The sequence below is a fragment of the Channa argus genome, chromosome 24 (genome assembly GCF_033026475.1).
Source record: "Channa argus isolate prfri chromosome 24, Channa argus male v1.0, whole genome shotgun sequence".
NCBI classification, from domain to species: domain Eukaryota; kingdom Metazoa; phylum Chordata; class Actinopteri; order Anabantiformes; family Channidae; genus Channa; species Channa argus.
Genome location: NC_090220.1, coordinates 2,646,722 through 2,665,205, shown reverse-complemented (window position 1 = coordinate 2,665,205; position 18,484 = coordinate 2,646,722). Strand labels below are relative to the sequence as shown.

The following is an 18,484-nucleotide window of genomic DNA, read 5'->3' as shown; positions in this document are numbered from 1 at the left end:
AGCCACTGTGAAGAAGCAGTAATGAACTTAACTGTTTTTTTATGCAAGACAATTAGAGAGCAATTAGTTGATTGAGGTGATAAAGACAGATAATCGTTGTTGAAAGTGCTTCTCTTTTTACTGTTGTGTTAGAATCCAAGGCTTTTTACAGACCTGTCAGCGGCAAAGCTCACAGTGTCCTGATAACAGAACTCAAACCTAATCTTACTGAGGGGTGCTTATGATCCTCTGCTCCGCATGCTTTCAGATTAAATCAGTTGTGTATTTTAGCATGAATGGGGATTCTGTATGTATCATTATTATTATCTCTATCATGTTTTTGTTTAGCCTATTATTCACTGAGCTCATTGCAACATCTGTATTATTTTGACATAGTAAGATTTGAAGTTTAACTTTGTGCATTTCCATTGTAGGAATTTAAAAACAACCTGTATTAAATCTATTCTCCTGCTCTGCTGCTCGAACTGAATCAGAAAGTTCACATTCATGCTAGTTGAAAAAATTTGAAATGATACTCACTTTTCTGTCCTTGAAATGCATACTGACACAGCACTAACTGTACACTTTTAGGGCCCGTTGATTGCGACAGCTTTTACAAATGGATACCATTGAACAGGTGGCCGGTTGCCATCTCATCAGAGGTATTGCATTTTATTTACTGTGCATTTCTATCAGCCTGTTTCTCTCTAATATACATTTAACACATTGTCTCTTGTTTACTCACCTACCTCAAAGTGACAGAGCTGGTAGTAAAGTGTGAGTGTGTCTTGGGGTGGGGGGGGGATTGTTATAATGTTACTTGTATAATGCCTTAACAAAACAGAAAACATAGAAGGTTTTTTATTCATTTGAAATCATTTTAATCGTAGTCAGCTTGTTTGAGTTACTTACTGCCGGACAAGTTTTTTTACTTTAGTCACACACATACAGTGCTACCAGTTCTGCAGGTTTTTCTTTCTTTCTAACATTGGGAAACGTTTCCATCCTGACACATTTTGTCGCATGCTCATTTGTAATGTTTTTGACCTAAGCCCTGGTTGTACTAGGTCATAGCTACGATCATAGTTATTCACCACTGTGACTAAAATAACTCTAAAATCCAAATCTTTTTACTGACAAGTAATTGGCTTCGGATCATTAAATATTTCCTAAAATGTGAACATCTCTTGTTTCTAGTTTATTCATTACATCCCTATTGCTAACATCATCCTTCATGCGCAGTGGAATCTCCTGTAAATGCCATTCTGATATGTCTTGCTATTTTGTCTGCTTTGAAATATTTTTGGAGATAAAATGTGTGTTGAACTCTTGTGCACACATGTTTAATTATTATATAAAGTGCAGCACATGTATAAAGACGGCTGCTAACTTACCGAGTGCTCACTATAGAGTATTTTTAATGTGAACATACATGCATCAATTGTAAAAGTGAAATCAGTCCCTCCAGGATTTTTTGTGGTTGTTGCAGACTCTAAGGCAGTAAAGTTACCCCCAGCTATGCTTAATATATCTAACGCATCCTGATTTTTTTTTTAGCACTTGCAAAAGATATGGATGGAACAGCCTGTCTCACAGTGATTTTTTTCAGACATTTTGTTCTGCAAGAACTTCTCTACATATTAATAACAGCTCCCTGATGCTCATCAATTAAATGCGATATCCTGTAAATCGGATAACATTCCCCCTTTTTTTTTTTCCTGTGTGTAAGTTTTACTTAAACAGCCATGACACACCAAGCTGACGTCAAAGAACTAGCAGTGGCAAAGACGGTGCTTCGACAGGTGACGCTGGTTTTTGTCCGTTGTCTGAGCTGACAAGTGACACTTGAACATACCTCAAAAGTTGCAGCCAACGAGCTTGTAGCTTGCACGTTCTGTGCTTCCATGATGTACGTATGTACCGTACAAACAAACCTTACCTTTTCCACACCACTCTGGCTCCACATGATGGTTTAATTGGTTTTAATTGAGGACATGTCTGACTATAAGTTATAAATTGTATATATTTTTTTGGTTTGTCCTTTCGGCTCATCCCGTGAGTTCAGGGTCGCCAAGGTGGATCATTGTCCGCATTTTGATTTAGCACAGTTTTTACGCCGGATTCCCTTCCTGACACAACCCTCCCCAATTTCTACCGGCACTGCACAGCTGGGGATGGGAATGGGCTGTTAGGGGTTACAAATTGTATCATCCATGTTAATACCATGCTCTCTTTTTACTCACTGATTTGCTAAGCTGATTAGCCAATCAGAGTGGTCTCTCTCACTGATGGAACTGACACCTGTTGAATTGGCTGCGCAGCTGCCGATAGGGATCAGACAAGTGACAATGGGCGAGGGACAGGATACAAAGAGTAGGGTGACAGATGCCCATTGATGACCCACTGTCAGCTTGGTGTGTCACAGCTCTAAGAATATAAAAATAGCATTAGCAAGCTCTCATTAGCAACTCTGTTGCAGAAAAGTTGTAATGAACAAAAGACTGAACAAAATTGCATGGTCTCGCAGATATCACTGGGATCGGTTAAAATTCCTTTATTGGTTGAGATCGAAACATCACAAGTTCCTGGAGGGTCTGAGTAATTATGTTTTCCTATTCTATGCTCTCAGCCACAGTAAGTTTTGACCTGGCACACAAACCTTCCTGGAGACTCTTAACAGGGCACAGTAATGATGGTCAGAAATAATCATTGAATGAATGGTTTCTAATTCTTCTGCCATTTCTTCCTTTTTCCTCTTTGTCACCCAGCAGAGTATATCTGGTGGCCCAGGAAAGACAGGACGAAGTTTCTAATTGGATTTGTGTACGGGTGATGCTAATCCAACGTCAAGCACTACAGCATCACCGAGGCAAAAAGCACGAAAGTTGGAACCACATGAAGAAGAAAAGAAAACGTTAGTCATCTCAGAAAAATAACAACTGCTGTACTATAATCCAAACCTCATATAACTTTACAACCTGGTTTGGTATGATGTTTCACGTCAGTTTCATTCACCTGTTTCCTTCCTTTGTTAGCTTTGGATTTGATTAGTTTTTAGAAGATCATTTTAGTTTCACCTTACTTTTGTGTCATTTCATTTTAACTACTGGTAGATTTGTGTAAATGGATTTTGTTTGACGTACCGGGGTGGGGGGAGGGAGGGAGGGGAGCTCATGGCAAAGAAGCTAAGAAGTCATGTCTTCACCTTTGTACCGGATAGTGTAATGGAGGAATGATGGGATGCTCTATTCAGTCTTTCCACAAAAAAGACGCTTAGAGGAAGACTCAGAGAAAAAAATAAAATTTTAAGGCAAATTTAAAGAAGGTATCTAAGTAATAAATCTTAGTAGCTGTTTTATTTCTTGTGATGTCTCATTGTTAACCATAATTACCTATTTTTGGGCAATACAAAGAGGACTCCAATATTTTTATGGTCCTTTTTTATAAGTGTTGTTTTTGTTGTTTAGAAATATATATATATGCTATAACAAATTTCATATAACTACATTGTGAATTCAAACTTGAGAAAAAGAAATGTAGCTGTACATATTATTCCAGTCACTGCATATAACCAACTCAGTGAGAGAATAGCATATTTTTGTGATGGTGTGTCAAAAGAACATGTTATAGCGTGTGAATAGAAGAAAAAGCTGTAAACCGTTATTATTCTACTTTTTCTGCTGGGAGTCGGCATGACGACCCCAGAAAGATACAGAACAGAACACACTTGCTCTGTAAATACTGAAGCTGAATAATTTTACAAAGTGTCATACCAGCAAATTTACAAACAACGAGTTAAGTCGAAACAGTTTTAAGAAATTACGAAAAAAAAAAAAAGGAAAGGGCCTGATTGGTATCTTTTGTCTAGCTGTTGAGATATCAGTATCATTTCCAAGAGACTGAGAGAAAAAAAAAAAACCACGATTGAATCCAAAGCACACTGTACTTAGATGTGAAGATCAGAACTTGAACCAGGCATTTTCCAGTGCTCTGTGCATCCTGACACTTTTATACTCTTGAGAGGAACGTATTAGATGTATGTTATTGTTTGTTTCATCCTGCTTGTTCCTGATTCATTTTTGGAACACGATATCTGGGCTCTGTACTTGAGCCTTTATGTAATGCTTGTTCTCTGAATCAGTTCTTTCTTTGAAATGAATTAGGAAAGTAAACATTTTGATACCATACCTCAGCCTTTGTGAGTTCTATTGTGGAATCATTGGCAGGTTTAATTTATTCTTGTGGCAACATTAAATGAAAACACTGAAAGGTAATAAAGCGAGTAATAATTGCACTGTGAGTAGTGAAGTACAGGCCAGTTTCCTATTTGCACATGTATATGTTGGCTTTTTAAAAACGGCCCTGTGCTTTGGGATAGTATGAAGGATTTCGGGGGGGGGGGTTAATGTATTCTCAACTAGACAAACATTTCAGAGTTGTGAGGTGAGTTAACGGCTTTGGAAATAGTAACAGCTAATGTTGTATCATCTAAAGATGTTTATACAGGGTCAAAAGATGACACTGAATTATTCACAATCTGTTGCTACACCGGGTTTTACAGTACGTGTGGTTAATGATTTTACTTATGACAAACATCGAATAATAATAACAATAATAATATGCTCCAGAGTGCAGTCCGGTTTTCATTGTCATTGATCGAGTGAATGGCGTGTCTTCTGAAGTACTTTACCTGCTGCAGACGCACTTGTTGTTTTAATTTTTACCACTTCTTGACTTTCATTTCCAAACAACCAGGCAAAGAAATATGCTGGATACTTCTGAAGTCAATGGTATGGAGGTGTGATGAAGTAGTAATCTAAAGAGGAAAGAGAAAAAAAAAAAAACCCTTGTAATGTTCAAATGTAAAAGAAAATAAGAAATACAAAACTATAAAAAAAAAAAAAAAGAAAGATGCTTCTTTGCTGATTTCAAGTTTAATCAGAGTTTTATTGATACTTTGTGGTTTATATATTAATAATTGTAATATACTATTAAAATGTACTGTGCATCCATTGCTTTCTCTCTTTCCATTCCCCATCCTCAGAGAACTTACTATCTTTTGTTGATCATTCATGTATTTCATTAGTGTGTAAAGAAATCACAGTTAACTTGTAAACAGAGTGCTGTCTTTGATACCAGTGTAGTGCTCTTTGTTGTTCTCCCTTGCTCTACCTCTCCTTTCTCTCATATTTATCCCACTTGCGCTCTTTTTCTATCTCCTGTAATTACAAAGTAGATGTTATATAGGACTCATTAATATAATACTTGTAGTGAATAGTGGATTTAGGACCAGTCAAGATAGACCTTTCTCTGAATAATCATGTTATTCTGATATTTGCAGACAATTATTTTGGTAGGAGTTCATTGTAATTTATTCCCTGTATGTTTTTTATTTTTGGTGTTTGCCACTGTCACATGGTTTCAGCTAACCAAAGCTCTCATGGATGAACAACAGAGAAACAGTTGCTGTAAGATGGAATTGTACACAAGGCATTATTTGGATCCCCACCCTTGAATGTTTTAAAAGGGGTGTGCCATACTACCTTAAATGCTAATGCTAGATATGCAAAACTTTTCTTTTTGATTATTTTTTTAAAAGGCTGTTTAAACAGCCTGTTGTATCTTTAAATGTTTGCACACTCTGCAAATATCCCAGATGCCTCTGGCGTAGTTATCTTTAGATAAAACTGTCTTTGATCTCTTATTTCTCTCAAAGTCTTATTAACAAGTATTTTTATTTAAACATTATTAGATTCTGACATCTACTTTTTTTTTAATCTTTTTTTTTGCATCACTGTTCACACATACAGAGGTGTTAATTTAAAATGAACTAGTACTGCAAATGACCTTAAACTGAAAACCTCTTGCTCTAAAGGAGCAGGTGTAAAAAGACAGGGTTTGTATTGAGGCTGATGAATAGCTGTTTAAAAATCATGTCCTGATTTTTTAGATCGGCGCCACAAAGCTGTAATCCATCACTAAGATAAATCAGAGCAAAACTTATCTGATTAAAACTTGAATATAAATAAAGTTTTTACAAAAATATCATGTCAAATGACTTCCAAAAATCAGACCTGTTAGTTACACAAGCAAAGACAAACCTATTATCTTGCATCTTAATTTAAAAGCTCAAGCTGTGTGCACACTTCAAGCACCGATTGAGATTTGGTTTAGGTATCTTTTCAATTAAGAATTGTTTGTCTAATATGTGACTATTAAATTAAATTCACCTCATGTGGCAATAAGAATGTTGTTACATAAATAAATAATATTTGTGGCTGTTTATCCAGTATAGACATTAAATATAGTAGTGGCAGCTATACAAATTATTTTAAAACAAACCCTTCAAGTTGACACGGTGTTTGGAAAAACAAGTAATTGATTACACGGGACAATACAGGAATTTTTGCCTAAATAACTGAAATTTAAACAAATTATTAAATCAATCATGGAAATCGATAATTTTTAGTGTACAAAGTTGTGCTAGTTACATTTGCTTTTTCCCTGACGACCGTGTTCTCAAACCACCTACAAACTGCAATTAGCTTATTACGTTTCCATTTTATCGCTAAAAACATTTGTTATGTTTTTTTATTTTTATTTAATTTTTTAAACAGTTGCAGCATCTGGTGGCTCTTAAATGAAAATAAGCCCCATTTGACAGGGGGTAAACATGTAATGGATATGTTCCCTTACACAAAATATAAATTGGCTCTTTTTGTTATCTTGTAGCTTGGACTTTAAGGTAGCATGGCTCTGTTGCTGTAATTTCATTTTATCTCAACCTGACAGCAGTTTACAGCTGATGAATGTTACACATCTTAGTAGACTAGCTTATCCATTTGGGGAGAGGGGAGGGGTCTTGGTTTAAGAAAAAAAAATAATCAAAAAAGAAAAAAGTCAACCTGGAAGGTGTTGACATTTGTAGTGTACTACCGTATCCATTTAAACTTGAATCTTGAGGCAAGTGCTAGGCAATGGCCAAACAATTTCTCCCATTCGTTCTGGGAAAATCCCACCCTAAAACCACGCGCACGAGATTTCTGTCATCTTGGATTGGAATCTGTTTTATGAATACGAACAATTGTCTCCCCAAAGCCGGGACATCAGACAAAGACTGTTTCGGGCTTTGCTCCATTTCTAATGAATCAGACTGACTTTGAAGGCTCATTGAATGTTCTTGAGCATTTATACCCAAAAGAGGCTTATTCATAGTGGTGCTAATGGTTTTAAACCAGACAATGTGCCCTTATCTCTGAGAGATACTGGATACTGTCACAGTGACCACAAAGTGACTGTCACTAACGCTACCATTTATACTGTTGGCTCTCTTGTTTCAGGATATAACAGAGATCAGTTCGTGTTCACAAATCTTGGCGGAGCTCTTCAAGGTGACAGAAATGGCACAAGTTCAGCTGTACTGTTGTGTTTTAGGGGGAATTTCCCCTTCAGTCCAAACCATCTGCCATCTCACCCATGCTCATTAGTAAATATATATATACTGTTGCAATATATATGTGTATATATGAATATATATTTGCAATTTTTACTCATTTGAACAATGTTAGACTGGAGACCTCAGCTGTATACATAATATTCCTCACACAGCTACACCCAGATTCATAATGGTCATTGTTAGCTTATGTTCACCGACATGAGAGTTCACCCCTGGCGTGTTGGAGCAGACCGCATGGCCTAGAGGAGAGCCCGGGAGCTCTTCAGACCGCATGGGCAGCAGTGTGAGGCTCTGCTGTGCTTCCATGTTTCTGCAGGCTGAGCACAGAGCTCTCTTCACTGCTGTCTGCCCATTCCTAACACTTGCCCCCTTTTTTTTATGTTCACCGACTTTTTATGGCGAGAGACAGACAGACTTGACTGACATCTGAAAGCATCTTTCAGGTTATCATATGGCTTGCTTAAGCCCTGTTGTAAAATATACTAAAATAATAATAATAATAATAATAATAATAATAATAATGGATGGGGGTCTCTCACATATCAAATGTGGAAAGTCTAATTTTATATTTGTATTTTCAAATAATAATATTGACAAAAAATGTCTGTGAAAGGTTTCCATCCTCTACTGTGGTCCAGAAATTGATGTGTCTGTCTGGAAAATAAAAAAAATAAACTGACTTGTTATATTTCTTGTTTTCCCTGTTTTGTTGTATCTTCCTTTTTTTAAATATATCTGCTAAAGTTGCTAAAGTTGGCATTTTTTCCTCAGCATCTCATTTGTCACTTGCGCTTAAGAACTAAACCATCACATCAAGGGGCTTTTACGATTCACACTGTTCGGCATTTGTAGACATCCCTTAACCAGACAACAGTCTGTGCTCGGACTCGGCTGTGTTAATGTGTGTTTTCTGTCAAGTTGGGTTTTTTTTGTTATTTTTTATTTTCATACTACGTTTTCTCCCGACCACACACTCGGCATGTCAGCACTGGGATCTTTCGAGGTCACTCTTAAGTCATCAGGATTAATAGAGTCTGAGTACTAAGATGCGTTTGGGGAAAACCGTAAACAAACAAGCTCTGATGTGTAATTCTGCTGCCCCTCAGTGGTCTTTCCCAGCGCTTGGGAAAATGCAGTGCTTTAAGGAGGCAAAACTATACCAGTGCTTTCTTTTTCATGGGAAGCATCACATGGAGAGCTTCAATATTAGCTGAGGCTCAGTGTATAAACAGCTGGGCATGCGATGAGCAAACAGGCTGCTGCATGACGGGCCTTTTAGAGCCTAGACACACACCAACTAAACATTAAAGTTTACCTTTGATGCGTTCGCCACAGTGTGATTAGCTCTTCTTGAGATGGAGAATTTTATGTGAGACAGCAGAAATAAAAATCAGATTATGAGTCAGTTTCTGAGGCGAACCCGAGTAAAGAACCACTGTAAATGTACAAATTATTACTGCTACCTGATCCTAAACAAGTATCCTGGCAGCTGATGGCTGTTTGGATCTAGTACCTTACTCTATGTGTCTGTTCGTATACTGTGCGTTCACTCTGACAGGTGATTGTTAAACACATTGTTACTGTTGCATTGAAATTCAGGGATCAACATTTTCAATGTGGGTCCTCATCAGGTGACACCAGCAGACTGACTGCTCCATCGCTCATTCAGACGAGGTGATCTGTAATTCTGACTGAGATCAATACTATTCCCAGCCCTGTTTTTCAGAGCTGAGACACCAGACATTTGGCTCACACTAGATTCATTTTGTGTTTGTCTTCATATAATGAATACAATGCTAATGCAGTGGACAGTCTGGACTATTGTTTTACTTTTGCAGAAGAGGGTTTTGATTTTTTTGCTTTCTATAACTGACCAGTGTGAAGAGGTATTGACATACATACACATTTGATACATATAAACCATGATACACCCCATGTATCCAAACACACATACTGACAGATGCAGAGTAAAAAAAACAAAAATGCAAATAAAAGCATTTACAATGACTGGGAACTGTCTTGAGTTTATGATATTATTATAAATAATGCACAGGAGAAAACTGGACGGGCTTATAATCGGCTGAGAAATTCATCAAACACTTGATCCTCCTGTTGACTGTGTTTTTAACTTCCCGGCCTAACTGGCTGACCTTTCCAGTCCACCTGACTTTAATTAAGTGCTAATTAAAAGTGCCATTATGATCAGAGAGCTTGAGACACAGCGGCCCTTAAATACGACGATTTGGGTCTTTGGTGGAAGACTGCAAGACAATCAGCAGTCATTATGGTAGCTAAATGTCAGACCACAACAGAGTAAAGGGAGCTGCTATTAATCTGTGAAATAAATCCGTGTGAAAAGTTTGCTTTAAAGTTAAAATATTAAGAGTAATATAACACTATGAAAATGTATCATCTATATTAGGAGAACAGAAGAGGTCACATTAGTCTTCACAGTGCACTGTCTGCTTCAGTCTGGCAATTAGAGTGACAGCCAAAGGTCATAAAGATCACTTTACCCCTTTTGTGTGTGTGTGTGTGTATGTGTGTGTGTGTGTGTGTGTGTATATATATATATATATATATATATATATATATATATATATATATATATATATATATATATATATATATTAATTACACAATAAGGCTTGACATTTGTCCAAAAGAGCACAAACTCAGGTCACGGAGAAACTTTTGAGTGGCAGCAAACTCACACAGCGATACACACATACACATAAAGTTTACCAAATCTGTGTGCATAGAGCAACATGTCACCAACTCATTTCATGGCCTCACCTCATACCAGCAGCTCTGTGTAAATTTCCCATGGGCCAGTACTAACAGGCTGAATATGACAGCTCCTGGCAAACACAAAACAAGCCTCCGTGTGCAGAAATGCCACTGTGAGGCTGCAGCATGGCAACAACTTCTCTGGCCGCTGTGGAGGTGTAATGAAGAAGTGGTAGTTCAAGAGGCGGTGTGCTGCCACCTCCATGCGCCTCCTTAGCCTGAAAGCACAAGGAAGGAGAGAGAGAGAGAAGAGCCGAAGAAAAGCTGGTTTCTGAGCATATTCATACTGCAATGTTGTGCTGCAGCAGACTCCCATCCCCCATCCTCAGTCAGCGAGGACACCTCAGAGCCCCTCAGCATTTATTAACGGTAATTAAGAGCTAGTCTGAGATGCTGGCATGTTTAATTGCCAATTACAGGTGGGTTAGATATAGATGAAAATGACAGCTATTTATATAGTACATCAGCCTAAATCATCAACCTGTGTTTATACCTTGAAAATGGGAACGAAATGAAAGGTTGGGATGCATCCAGGCCCCTCATACAAGTCTGGCATTGTAAGAATTCAAGTGTAATAATGAGCAATGTTCAATGGATATGCACTTAATTTTCTGTGCATCACTAAATTATCTCCCTGCACAGTCATGTAATGGTTGCTCCTCTTTTGAAGCGGAAAATTTTTTTGACAGAGCTGTGTAATAGAGTCAATAGTTGATGGGAAGACTGCTGTGGATGGGGAGATGAGGCACTCAGGTGGCTGTTTCCTCCCAGACTCCAGGCCTAATGTAGCCTTTGGCATGGAAATTGACGTGACATTGATGGGCACTCTCCTGCCGGCACAGAGTCATGCGCCTGCACAGCCTTCCAATTCACTAATAATTGCTGATTAAAAACTAGTTAAGAGTCCATGAAAACTCAAATGTGCATTAACCAAATGACCTTCTGGGAATGGCAAATAGTCTGCAGCCAAGAACGCAGACGGCTTCATATGTGAAACTGCTCCCTGGATTGTTTTTGAGGAAGTGAAGTTAAAAAACAAAGGGCAGCATGCTGTGGGAGGTTACAGAGTTTTCTTTCAAGACTGAGGTTTATTGTCTCCCAATCTCTATTTTATTTTTATTTATATTTTTAGACGTAGTTCTCTAGCTTCTATGCCTTTTCCCTTTGTAGTAGGAAACACTCGTCAAACATAAATTTCACATTTTCCTATTGTTTTCATCGGACTTGGATAAAACATCACAGATTCTTGACGGGTTTTTTTTTTTCTGATGAATATAAGTAGTGGACTAGTAGTAAAACAACAGAAACTTGCAGTTTCTCTAAAATGGATTATTGTACCAATAAATTGTGAACTTTATGTGGCCAACATTATGAAAAGCAGATGAGACCATGAGCTAACTGACAATTCACACATTTTGTTCAGCTTTTCTCCCATATTATCCACCAAACGAGGTATTGCATGCTCGCAAAAGCCATCAGTTTTGGCCCAGATCGCAGAGGATGCAGCTGACTGTTCATTGGTCACCGTTACTGTCTTTCGTGGACCTGACGCACCACAATCGATAGCTGCCTTAGAGCAAACTAGTGAGCAACACACTGGGGATGCAGGTTAGGGTGAGGCGGGAGGTACTGGTGTTGATAGGATTATTACCAATAGATTCATAGTTACATTGCACGACAATTCTGACTCGTAAAACTCCCCCTTCGGCCTGTAAGGCCTGTTTTGGAAAAATATGCCTCCGTGCGTTGTGACACTTTAGCACATTTCGAATAGTCTTAACTTATACCTAATATGTGACATTTTTCAAAAACTTGTCTCAAGACTACATGCAAAGTAAATTTTTTTGTCTAAATTGCTCAAAATTCAGTTTCTTAAACATTTTTTACAAGGTGGGATAACACCTTTCATATTCTATCTGATGAATTTGGGGTGCATTTAGAAAGGCAGGTCCTCAAAGTGACCATCTTAGTTAGTACAAATTATCATATAAAGATACATCTATAAAGCATTTGTAGATGTTTCTCTTTGCACGATATTAAAAAGCTCAAAAATTTGGTTTCGTTACAATTAAACTCACTGTAAACATTAAAGAGAACTGTGACCCACCATGAGCGAGGAGGAACGAAAGCATTTCCCATGCTAAACACTGACATTCAAAGGTTTTTGGAACATGAAAGATGATTAATCTAAAATTTCAAGCAATTTGATGAATGCTCTGCTCATGAGCAGTGCACCAGAGATTTCGAAGGCAAGGTCAAGCTGAAGGTCATTTTTACATCTCACCAGAACAATCCTAAAGGCAGCGCAGTTATGCAAAAATATATGAAATGCATGATGTATATCTGTGAACTGAGTAATATACTGTAAATATGCAACAAGATACAGATACTGTGCCTTGCTTTGATTATTGTACAGAAATGGTTGAATTAACCGTGGTAACAGCAAAGTGATGGCATGAAGCAAAGGTGATACCAAGTAGATATTCTCCCATCGTGTGGATTGTAACAGCAGTGGGAAACGCTAACTCTAAGCCAAAGCAGCAGGTTTTGCTTTTTTATTTTTTATTTTTCCTGTATGTGTGTGTATCTGTCGTTTGTGTGTGTGTTCAGACAACACATACTCTTATCAATCTCTGCACAATAACAGAAAACAATTTGCTAATGTTTTGAAAATAGCTTTCCCATCCCCTGCTCCAGCATTGAGAGATGTATGCACAATTTCATAAACACAATCAGTGCGCTGAATGGCGGCACTGATATTCTGGGGAAAAAAATCTCATTATTGTTGTTGAGCTACGGAAAAGCAGTCAATGGCCCATATCACACAAAAATGCCCCACCACACCCCAGCCCCTCCTCCACCGCAGCCCACCAGCACACAAAGCTTAATTCCACCTAGTAGCAAACAATATGCAGCAGTTTGCTGAGAGAATATTACTGATGACCAAAAAGAAATCAGCAGCAGGCCGGCTGTACTTTCCACAGTCTCAAGGCAACACTGGTGCCCTGCCATTCAGATCATGTGGATGCACCACTGGGCTCACTGTCTCATCATGCACCAGTATTTGAAGCTAGAAGCCAGATTCCTACTATGTAAATCTGGATCACTTTAATACAGAACTATGGCAACATTTGTATCGCAGTGTTCGCCTGTTTTATGCATTTCCACTTTTTGATGAGTTTGTTGTTCCCTCCATCATGATCATGTGTACTAACAGAGAAGTGGAGCTAGTTTCCCTGGTTGGGCTGTGAATGTACTAAAGCTGAGCCGCAAGAGATCATTAACAATAAATACACTTTTGATTTGTAATTCTGTAATGAAGTTTATTGTAGAATTACAGAAATTATAACCAAACATTTGTTTTGATGGAAAATCAAATCGCCTTAGTCTTAACACTTAAGTTTGGGAATAGTGACAGTAAATGAACAGCCTTGTAGATTTTAATTGATAAATACCACGTTACCTAATGACCAAAAATGGGCATAGTGTATATGCACATACTATTTTTGAGACTATTGAGCCTAAATGTTTGGACTGCTTTAAGATGGATGATGACGGCCCAGTGCACAGTCAAAGGACTATGCAGAACGTGAATGAGGATATGCAAGTGTAAAGCCTCCTCAACACATTACAGGCCCAGTATATGATGCTGCAGTGTTCAAAATCTGCCTCATATTTGAGGGAAACTTGAGGATTTGTGCTTTGTAAACACAGGTTGTGTTAGCAAGTGTCTTTACATGCTAACACATTACAGTTTAATAATTAAATTCCATCTTCTCTTTGGCTTTGCTTTACAAATAGATAACGTGGATTAACAGTGGAGTTTGCATATTTGGAAAAAAAAATCCTTTTATGCCTCTAAAGGGAGCTGCAGAGTCTAATAAGCGTTGTGCCTGAAGACACATGTGAAGTGTCAAATTTAAATAAATAAATAAATAAATAAGGATGTGGGGTTAGAAACAAGTGAGGTTTCCAGACCTCTGTCACCTGCTCCTCATCTCTGCTTGAGTAAAAGCTTTTCAGCTACTTTAGCCTCGGCTACCATAACAGAGCTGAATTTTCAATGAGGGCTAAAGGAGCTCAGTGTTTTTTTTTTTCTTGCAAGAAGAAAATTAGTAATTGTCTTCTCAGACAAGTTGGCATTGCTGACCATAGAAGGATGCCACTATTTAAGTAACTTAAAAAAATCTACTTTGTTAAAGTAAAGAGGTCATGGCAGCAGTTATGAGTCAGTGCAAAGTTCAGCCTTAGTGGTCCGATTTAAAGAATATGGATGATGAACAAACCCAAATTACAGAAAGATTGTGTGTTTCTATAGTAGACATTTACTGAATACAGCCTAAGCTTTTCAAAATGAAATAGAAAGTAAATCATTAACATGTTTTACTCTGGACCCGGTAGACTGCAGTATCACAACCTGCTGTCTCACTCCTCCTGAATTATTTTAAGATCTTCCACTCTACCGCACACATTAGTCACTGATGGTTCATGGTTTAAACCTGAGGGTGCACACTCAGACTGGGTGTGCAGTCCTTTGAGCCATGATGCACAACAGAGCAGTTGCAAACTCTGGCAAGTACTTCAGTCTGACATTTGATGATTTAAGGTTTCTGCTGATCATCACAGATCACTAAATGTCAGTGACTGTCTGGTCCGAGCTGATATATTCATGCCATAAAGTAGGAGATGCACACGGATGATACATAGCTCCTGGTTTCTGTCCCTGTCAAGAATGAAGATTCATCAAAATATGTGAGTGTCTTTCAATGGGGAAAAGGCTCTATAAAACAGTTCTTGACCTGCACAACGGAGAAATGTCATATATCGTGTTTCTTCAGGTCTGATGTGTAAAGCAGAACAGAAGGCGACGAAGGAATAACACCACGGTTTATTAAACTATGTTGCACAAATATGAGGTCTGATAATAGCCGCACAATTACACAGGACTGAAACTGGCCAGCTGTGTCACATTTGACATTCTCTGCCATAGTGTAGCTTATTTCAAGCAGAATGCAAATGTAGTTCCTGTGTAAAATCCTTCATCCTGTCTGTCAAAGTAAGGTTAGAATTAATTGACTTTAGATCTCACAAATATTTCATTTTAATTGATATGTATCTAACCTTAAATATTCCTTATATATACATGTATATAAGTCTTCTGCATTGTCAAGTTCCATTGAAATAAAACGGTTTTATTTTATTCTGCAAGTTGCTTCTTTGCGCTGACGCCTCACATCTAGAAGGCCGTGGGTTTGCTCCCTGTTCGTGGCCTTTCTGTGTGGAGTTTGCATTTTCTCCCCGTGCTCTCTCTTCTCTTCCCACAGTCCAAAAACATGCATTTTAGGTCAATTGGTGGTTCTAACATTGCCTGTAGGTTTAAATGGTTGTCTGACTGTCTGTCTGTGCTTTAAATTTGGCATTTCCATGTTATATTACTTGATACAGCATCCCAAACATTTTTTTAATCTTCAGATTAAGGGTTTACATAGAGAGCATGATAAGAGTATAGAACAATAATGTTAAACACCAAACGAGTGACCTCAACAGAACACATTGTTAGGTGAGTAACAACAATGAAGTTCAATGATACATTAAAGTCATCGATGGGAAGGAATTGACCTTTTACCGACTTACAGTAAATATTGTTTGTGCAGATTTGATCCATCTTCATGTGATGAATCTTTATCAACATTAGAAGAAAAGTTCCTTGAATGAAATAAAACTCTTTTTAAACTGATCACACTAGGAAAGAAAGACAAATAGAGTTATATGTAGTTAGTGGTTCCCAGCCTCTTATCCTTTGACTTCTCCTTATTTGTGGGAAATGCTGAGCAAACATGCAAACACTAAAAGAAGAGAAACAAGTTTTTACCAGTGTAATAATTTATTAATCTGTACCTTACATTTACTGTGGCTCTATCTTCCTCGGGGTTTAACAGAAAAGGGGCAAGTTTGCTGCATATCCAGATAAGATAAAATAATATGGATTCGACACACCGATTATGTAGCACTGTCATTTTTGGTCATCTGCTTTGATTTTTCTTTTTCTGACTTCTGCAAAAATATCCACACTGTCCTCATCCTTGATGCAGGAGTCCTGAAGAGACAAAAGTCCAGCATCACGTTGAGAAACCCCTCAGTGGACTAGAAGTATTGCAAAAAAAGACAAAACCTTCTAATGACCTTCCCGCACATTGAGTAAAACTGAGAGCGTGGCAGTAAACACTAGTTCAGTTCCGTGGACATAGTGGGAAAAGTGTCTATGTGTTTGTTGTGAAAACATTTATTTGCATTTTCAATGAATCCCAGACTCCTCCCAGTGCTCTAATAGCAGTTAAAAACATTTCACAAAGAATTCATGAAAGGTAAATTCAATGATTCAAGTATGAACAGACAGATAAAAGAGACTTGTACACTGTTACATTCCCCATTAGTTTTTCAGTGTATTTACCCCCAGGATGTTTTCGACTCATTTGGACCTGACACACACACACACACACACACACACACTAAAACACATTCGGGACTTTTGTAAATATAATTATTTTCATCTTTTTATTTTTATGAAAACTAGTATTTATTGTTCAATTAATTTTTAGACATCCACAATTATTGTTAATGAATTCTAAGCCAAATTATGCTCTTATTTTGAGATGGATTGATTGGAATGTTATAGCACATGGTGCCACTGTGAATGCATTTAGATCCCGTACTATTTTATTTGACTGTTGTAATGTGAATGACCCTGGCAATGCACGTGCACTTTTGTCTGTCTGCAAATTGTAAGTTAGGTAATACAGGGAGAAATACCTGCATGTCCTCTGCAAGTACTGATAACTTGTAGTTGTCCTGTTAAGATACATCCAGAGTCACCTGACAGGACTGTCTCTTCATATTGCTGCATTGCACTTGGGATAGTTTAGTCTGGTTTAGTTTAGCAAAACAATGTTATACTAAAACAGGGAAGCTGCTGCTTCATAATTAAAGTTGAAAGTGCAATGTTAAAATATCATTATTTGCAGTAGCAAAAGATGGGCCTATATTTAAACTAAAGGTCATCAAACACAATAAACGAAACCTCAGAAAAACAGATCACTACCATTTCAAATTGCATATATGTAGGAGTCTTACACAGAGGGTAGCTATGAATTTAAAACGTAATGTCATGAATTTGGTTACAAATTTAAATGATTTTATTTTCCATGTTAATATCAAAGTCCAACTTATCTATGGAGATTTTTTGTCATACACTACAGAAATATCTAATTGCAAATTGTAAAACAATTTAAACTGTGGTATTTAGGAAACCAGATTACTGTTATGCTTCTCCACATAAAATCAAATGTTTAGTAGTGATTCAGTCTAAACGATCATCCTTATCCACTAGAGGGCGTCCTTGAACAACAATCAGCTCCTCCGCTTACTTATGAAGATAAAGATGATGCAGCAGCTCCCCAAGGCCCTTTTGATCAAGCTGAGCTCGTTGTGACCACGTTGGTTTCTCTTATGCTGCCCTTGCTGAACAGAGAGTGGTTGTGAGCAACAGCACTGTGCACAGCATTTCCTGTTCCCATAATCTAAATTTAGCTCATTACAAGTTTTAGAATCTACAGAAACTATACAAACATGGTCAACAAAGATAATATAGTATCAAATGTGCTGTAGAATTAATTTGTCAGTTTTTATATGTTATTATGATAATATAGTTGCATTATTATCCCTTAAGTTTTAATTTCTATGTATTATATTAATGGGCAAATTACTGTGCAGTTTAATCTCTAAAAGTGTAAAAGACAAGGCTGGATTCTGTATACAGGCGATTTTCTATTTATTTATTGTTTTAAATTTCAAGGTATTTATCTGGAGATATGACCCCAGAATAACAGTAAGAGGCTTTTGCAGAGAAGTGCATTGCAAATCCTTATGTACTAAAAAACAAAAGACTCTTCCCAGTCTGTCACTTATAGCATGTTGCTTTTAATGTCTTCTCACATTCTGTTTGGTTTGTACCTCACTTGTACATTGCATGAAAAAAAAGGAGTCTGCAAAATGACTATAAATGTAATTAGCAACAGAAGCTCCCAAATGAAATCTATTTAAAAGTACAATATTTATGTCTGAAATGCAGTAGAGTAAAAGAATAAGCAGGAAAATACTTCAATGCATGTACTGTACACAGGCGATTGCTTAATAAAGCAACATGCCTAACGTCATAAAGGCCTTTAAATCGTTTTGACTGTCCTCAGGAAAGTCCCAGTT

General features: G+C 37.5%; 1 protein-coding gene across 13 annotated transcripts in view; it reads left to right on the top strand.

The window, feature by feature from the left end:
- Positions 1 to 8,125, top strand: part of LOC137108899 (RNA-binding protein Musashi homolog 2) — a 220,982-nt gene extending 212,857 nt beyond the window's left edge. For 7 of the 13 annotated variants that reach the window (XM_067494000.1, XM_067494003.1, XM_067494001.1 and 4 more), the window contains one exon: positions 2,748 to 8,125. In XM_067494000.1, coding sequence (XP_067350101.1) covers positions 2,748 to 2,792 — 45 coding nt within the window. In that variant the 3' untranslated portion in view covers positions 2,793 to 8,125. Of the gene's footprint in view, positions 1 to 570; positions 642 to 2,747 lie in introns of all 13 variants that reach the window. The other 6 variants (XM_067494004.1, XM_067494002.1, XM_067493997.1 and 3 more) reach the window with 3 other exon arrangements.
- The last annotated feature ends 10,359 nt before the right edge of the window (positions 8,126 to 18,484 follow it).